The 7036-nt window shown below is 38.3% G+C and overlaps 1 protein-coding gene across 1 annotated transcript; it reads left to right on the top strand.

Moving 5' to 3' along the window:
- The first annotated feature begins 2696 nt into the window (after positions 1 to 2696).
- Positions 2697 to 4389, top strand: LOC126767354 (uncharacterized). Its single transcript, XM_050484885.1, has 4 exons — positions 2697 to 2752; positions 2821 to 3037; positions 3098 to 3278; positions 4296 to 4389. Exons 1-4 carry the CDS (start codon positions 2726 to 2728, stop codon positions 4387 to 4389), a joined length of 519 nt encoding a protein of 172 aa, XP_050340842.1. The 5' UTR covers positions 2697 to 2725.
- The last annotated feature ends 2647 nt before the right edge of the window (positions 4390 to 7036 follow it).

Raw genomic sequence — 7036 nt, forward strand, 5'->3', positions numbered from 1 at the left:
AACAAAATTTTTAATTTTAAAAATTATTAAATATTATTTTTACTTTATATTAAACTTATTATAATTAACATTGTGTAAAATAAAAATATATTTAATGTAAAAAAAAAAATTTAATTAAAAAAGAATATTTTAAGAAAAAATTATCACACATTTGAAAATCAATTTGTAGTGGTTTAACGAGTGCGACATTTTCAATTATAAAAACAAAAATCTTAGGTTTGTTTATATACAAAATGCACTGTGTATTGGAGAAAGTAAAGCTCGAAACATTTTGAATTAATTTTGACGATACTCAGGTTTAATAAATCTATTTAGAAGCATTTATATATAATATATATATAAATAATATATATACTTTCAAACTAATAAACAAAGAACAGCTCAGTAATGAAAATGATGTAGTTGAAGATTTATCGATTCCAAAACGTTCTAAGAATAAAAAAATGTTGTTACGGAATATTTTCAAAATCTTTTTCTCGCTTTAGATATTTTATGCTGTAATGGAATTTTAATTATTAATTAAAAATATATTTATAAAAATACAAATTTCTGTATACCTTCCTTTCCCGCTAGAAATAGTGTTTGATTATGTATATTGGTTAAAAACAAAAAGAAACACATATGCGTTGGTGTTAGTCAATATATCAAACATAATTGTAATTGTGTTGAAATTTATCGAAAAAGTGGAACTATAGTTCAGAACAATTCACACCAAAATTGAGCCTGAAATTGAGCTATGATAAAATCAGGAAAACAGTCGATGCCAAAAACAATCAAACCAATTCAGTTCAGCATAGACAACATTGTTTATCAATTCGTGTAGCAGCCAGCGTCAACTGACCTGATGCAACACGAACAATCTGTTCTTCGGCAATCACGATCGTGTAAACGTATGGCTGGCCTCGGCTGCAATTATCCTTGTCTTTTTTAGTTTGAATTGAAATGAAACTTTGGATAAACTATAAGTAAATCTTTGAGTAAATCTATGGGTAAATCTATGAGTTTTGCTTAAAACAGCAAACAACAATTTTCTATGGACTGATTTGAATCATGTGTGGCAAAAAATGTATCAGCTTTGAAAATGTGCGCATGTTACAAATTTTCGAAGCGTAAACGTAAATGGAAATTACATCGAATACGTACGTACATACATCCATTTGTTGTATGTATGTACTCAATGGAATTTTCATTATACATATAACATATGTATATATATGCTGACCACCTGTACGTAAATGACACGTACAGTACGTAAATTTGGAGCCATGTACCGTGTACCGAAGCTGTAGAGAAAATCACGAAAATGTACGTAAATTGAAACGGAGAATATTGATGTACGTAATTTGCGTTAAAACAACAAAAAATTGCTATACAATTGTGTCCCACCCGTGACGATGGAATGAATACCCCTAATGCAAATTAAATATATTCACCCAGCTTTAACTATGTTAAACTCGCCATTATGGCAACGCCGTTTGTGTAATGCTTTTATTGTATTTGTTCGTGTTAAAGAGAAATTCCATATGTTAAAGCTCTTCTTATTTACATTTATTCATGTATTTTCTACCAACAATTTGTAGAACTTATGCTGACAGGTGATATTGTGGAAGCGACGCTGTTGTGTGTGTACGTTGTATTATTTTTTTAAAATGTCGCGAAAACGTGGAGTAAATATATTTAACGAAAAATTGCGCGAAGAATTTTCGTTTATTAAGAAAGCGAACACCGAAAGTGATGTCCTTTGCGAAGTGTGCAACACGGGTTTTAGTATTATGCATAGTGGTCGCCGAGATATTGAGTCGCATATTAAATCAAAAAATCACGAAAATGCATTGCACCCTGCCACGTCCAGCCACACACTCAATAGATATTTAAAAAGTTCTACTTTGACCGGAACAGATGCCCATATCGCGACGTGTGAAGGCGTTTGGGCATTTCATGTGATAAGTTCTAATCACAGTTTTCGCTCGGCCGATTGCGCTTTCAAAATCATTCGGAGTTGTTTCGCAATGTCCAAATTTTCTTGTGCGCGAACGAAATGCGAAGCCATCGCAACCGGAGTGTTCGCACCGTTCGTATTGCAAGAGCTCCAGAAAGACTTAAATGACTGCCATTTCTTTACTATATTGACGGACGCCTCTAATCATAGCAGCACAAAAATGTTTCCGATATTAGTTCGCTTCTTTTCGGGAAAATGAAAATTATAGACTTGGTAGATGCACATGGAGAAAGTTCCGAAATAATTGTAAATTTGCTGAATAGCGCTATGAACAAATTGAACATAAATAAGAAACTAGTTGCGTTTTGTGGAGATAACGCGGCGTGTAATTTTGGCAACGTTAATCGAACCGGCACAAATAATGTGTTCTACAAACTAAAGCAGCTTTATCCTGGATTGATTGGCGGTGGATGTGCAGCGCATATTGTTCACAATACTTTAAAAAAAGCTTGCGACAAAATGTCTTTTGATGTGGAGATGATTGTAGTCAAAATTTATTCACATTTCTATTTGTTCACCGTGCGTGTCGCAAAATTGAAAAAATTTTGTGAATCCGTGGATGTGGAATATAAAAAACTGATAGGTTACAACAAAACTCGTTTCCTAGGCTTGTTGTCATCAGTCGACTCAATATTAAGAATCTTTGATGGTCTTAAGGAGTATTTTTCGGGAGATCCCAACACCCCAAATTCTTTGCTACTGTTTTTTGAAGATCCAAGGCCCAAGATGTGGCTGTTTTTCCTTCGTGATCAAGTAAGTATCGGTTAATGGGAATGAAATGTGTCAGGCACCAATAACTTTCTTTTAAATTTCTTACGTAGGCATCTATTTTCAACAGAACAGTTAAAGCAGTGGAAAGCGACAATATTAATGCAATGGAAGTTGGGCATGCACTCAATTCTTTTGTCCAATCGCTCGAATATCGGAAAAAAGAAGCATTTTTGTCCGCTACAGTGCAAAAGGAAATGGAACATATTTCTGCTGTTGACGAAAGAGTGTCAAAAGAAGAGATGCAAGATCTCTCACGTCAATTCTATGGTTCGAATATTAATTTAGATTCATTTTCAATTTAAAAGCTTTTATTCATTTCTTTCTTAGAATCATGTATAAAATATATTGAAAAGTGGAATGAACAATTTGACCATATTATGATTTTTGCCTGGTGTGCGCTTGATCAACCACCGCAATGGAAGTTTATCGAAACCACCGCGAAGTACATCGCAACCAATAGCCATTTCGATCTGGAATCATCCGATACTGATTTATTCGATCAGTTCACGTATTTGGAAAGATACGTAACCGAAGGGAAAAAAATGGTACTGCCACCGATCAACGCTGTGTTGAAATTTTTCAACATTTCGTCAAAAAGAAGGTTCCATACAACCACATGGTCAGAATCATATCGTATATTCTCTCCTTGCCAGGCGCATCAGCCACTGTTGAACGAGTATTTTCTCTGATCAATCAGATTTGGAACGATGAAAAATCACAAATAAAGATCGAAACATTGCGAGATCTTTTATATATTCGATACAACATTAAAATGACTTGTAAGGAATTTTTTGAATTTTTAAAAATGCAACCTACAATGTTGAAGGAAATTGCATCAAATGAAAAATACGCATTCCAAAATGCCAATCAGATCGACGAAAACAAAAATAAGTATGCTGAAATTTGTACGCAAAAAACGAGTTTGGATATCGACAAATAAACTGCTTTCTCCATAACTTGACCATGAATTGAAATCAAATTAAATTAAATTGCATTTGCAAGCACCGTTTTTTCATTAATTAAAAACTGTACATAATATAAACTTATAGTAATCTAACAGCCCTATTCTGAAAAAACCTCTCAACTGAGTTGAGAGAAAAAATTTGAGAGTTTTCTTGTGAGGCATATTTTGTGAGGCTATTCCTGCTCAAACCTGAATTTGAATTTGAGAGTTTTCTTGTGAGGCATATTTTGTGAGGCTATTCTTGCTCAAACCTCATAAGAAAAAAGCTTAAAAAAGTCACCACCTGAAGTAAAAAGCTTTTAGCTGTCAAACAGCTATTTTAAGAAAAATAAGCAAACAAAAAAGTACACAACAATGGATAATTAGCATATGTAAGTAATTTTGCAAATTTTAAATAATATATATACAATAATTTCATATATTCCTAGGCGAAGAATAACGGAAAGGACAACTCAGGAGCAGCTGCACCATTAGATGCTAGTTTGGAATTTCGCACTGAAATGATGCTTATTGGAATTGTGTTGAAGTGTGTTAATAATAAAATTTTATTTGAATTTTAAGTGAATGTGCAGAAACAGCGACGCACCTTTTGCAAGAAGTGCAAGTGCCACAAGCCACACAAGGTGGCACAATACAAGAAGACGAAGAAGCGTAAACGTCTCAGGCAGACGTCGTACGCTACGACAGAAAACAACAAGGTTTCTTGTTGGTCAAACCAGCCTATCTTCAGAAAAGAAGGTACGAATTTGCAAGCGATATGCTGCTATTTATTTGCATATTTGTAGAACTGCAATCACAACAGACAGCCGAACGATTCTCTACTCGGCTTGCACTCCTGCTCTCTGAGAGCACTCGTCAACAACTCGGTATAAGGGAACTGTGGGACGGCATTTCAAACTCCTTACGTACAGCTGCAACCGAAACCATTGGTTTTCGGAAAGTGCAAAAGAACAGCTGGTACGACGAAGAGTGCCGTGTCGCAGCGGAGAGAAAAACAGGCTGCCTACCTCGCAACGTTACGATCGACCACTACACGTGCGGGATGGGATAGATACCGAGAGTTGAAGAGGGAAGCGAGACGCATTTGCAGACAGAAGAAGAAAGAGGCCGAAATGCGTGAGTACGAAGAGCTTGATAAGCTGGCCGACAGGGGTAATGCTCGAAAATTCTACGAAAAAATGCGGCGGCTTACAGAAGGTTTCAAGACCGGAGCATACTCTTGTAGGACCCCCAAAGGTGATCTAGTCACTGATGCCCAGAGCATACTTAAATTATGGAGAGAACACTTCTCCAGCCTGCTGAATGGCAGTGAACGCACAACACCAGGAGAAGGAGAACCCGATTCCCCAATCGATGACGATGGAGCAGACGTTCCATTACCCGACCATGAAGAAGTTCGAATAGCAATTGCCCGCCTGAAGAACAACAAAGCGGCAGGGGCCGACGGATTGCCGGCCGAGCTATTCAAACACGGCGGCGAAGAACTGATAAGGAGCATGCATCAGCTTCTTTGTAAAATATGGTCGGACGAAAGCATGCCCAACGATTGGAATTTAAGTGTGCTATGCCCAATCCATAAAAAAGGAGACCCCACAATCTGCGCCAACTACCGTGGGATTAGCCTCCTCAACATCGCATATAAGGTTCTATCGAGCGTATTGTGTGAAAGATTAAAGCCCACCGTCAACAAACTGATTGGACCTTATCAGTGTGGCTTTAGACCTGGAAAATCAACAACCGACCAGATATTCACCATGCGCCAAATCTTGGAAAAGACCCGTGAAAGGAGAATCGACACACACCACCTCTTCGTCGATTTCAAAGCTGCTTTCGACAGCACGAAAAGGAGCTGCCTTTATGCCGCGATGTCTGAATTTGGTATCCCCGCAAAACTAATACGGCTGTGTAAACTGACGTTGAGTAACACGAAAAGCTCCGTCAGATCGGGAAGGACCTCTCCGAGCCGTTCGATACCAAACGAGGTTTCAGACAAGGCGATTCCCTATCGTGCGATTTCTTCAACCTGCTCCTGGAGAAAATAGTTCGAGCTGCAGAACTAAATAGAGAAGGTACCATCTTTTATAAGAGTGTACAGCTGCTGGCGTATGCCGATGATATTGATATCATCGGCCTCAACACCCGCGCCGTTAGTTCTGCTTTCTCCAGGCTGGACAAGGAAGCACAGAAAATGGGTCTGGCAGTGAACGAGGGCAGAACGAAATATCTCCTGTCATCAAACAAACAGTCGTCGCACTCGCGACTTGGCACTCACGTCACTGTTGACAGTCATAACTTTGAAGTTGTAGATAATTTCGTCTATCTTGGAACCAGCGTAAACACCACCAACAATGTCAGCCTAGAAATCCAACGCAGGATAACTCTTGCCAACAGGTGCTACTTCGGACTGAGTAGGCAATTGAGAAGCAAAGTCCTCTCTCGACAAACAAAACCAAACTCTATAAGTCACTCATAATTCCGTCCTGCTATATGGTGCAGAGGCTTGGACGATGTCAACAACTGATGAGTCGACGTTGCGAGTTTTCGAGAGAAAAGTTCTGCGAAAGATTTATGGTCCTTTGCGCGTTGGCCACGGCGAATACCGCATTCGATGGAACGATGAGCTGTACGAGATATACGATGACATTGACATAGTTCAGCGAATTAAAAGACAGCGGCTACGCTGGCTAGGTCATGTTGTCCGGATGGATGAAAACACTCCAGCTCTGAAAGTATTCGACGCAGTGCCCGCCGGGGGAAGCATAGGAAGAGAAAGACCTCCACTCCGTTGGAAGGACCAAGTGGAGAAGGACCTGGCTTCGCTTGGAATATCCAATTGGTGCCACGCAGCGAAAAAAAGAATCGACTGGTGCGCTGTTGTTAACTCGGCTATAATCGCGTAAGCGGTGTCTACGCCAATTAAGAAGAAGAAGAAGAACTAAATTGCCGTTAAATCGAAAAAAGATACTAAAAGGCTCTTTGATGGGATAGATCTATGCAATATTATTGTTGAATGCTGAAAACTTTACAAACTGCAATTGTACGCTACTGTCAGTTGCTCAGTTGGAACATTCATACAAAATTATACATTTGTACAATTGTATATATATTTTTTAGGGTATTTATACCTTTTACTAATAATTATATATTTTCGAATTTCAGGCTAAGACCACCAAAACGAGTGTGTTGCGTATGGAGTGCACCGAATGCAAGTACCGCAAGCAGACACCACTGAAGCGTTGCAAACATTTCGAGTTGGGAGGTGACAAAAAGAGGAAGGGACAGATGATTCAGTTCTAAATCAC

The sequence above is a fragment of the Bactrocera neohumeralis genome, unplaced genomic scaffold (genome assembly GCF_024586455.1).
Source record: "Bactrocera neohumeralis isolate Rockhampton unplaced genomic scaffold, APGP_CSIRO_Bneo_wtdbg2-racon-allhic-juicebox.fasta_v2 ctg5742, whole genome shotgun sequence".
NCBI lineage: Eukaryota > Metazoa > Arthropoda > Insecta > Diptera > Tephritidae > Bactrocera > Bactrocera neohumeralis.

What these genes read in the sequence shown, in the direction of transcription:
- LOC126767354 (XM_050484885.1), top strand. Translation starts at nt 2,726, where the DNA reads ATGTGGCTGTTTTTCCTTCGTGATCAA. An exon ending in TGTTTTTCCTTCGTGATCAA is followed by an intron (nt 2,753 to 2,820) that starts GTAAGTATCGGT and finishes TTTCTTACGTAG; the next exon opens with GCATCTATTTTCAACAGAAC. An exon ending in TCTCTCACGTCAATTCTATG is followed by an intron (nt 3,038 to 3,097) that starts GTTCGAATATTA and finishes TTTCTTTCTTAG; the next exon opens with AATCATGTATAAAATATATT.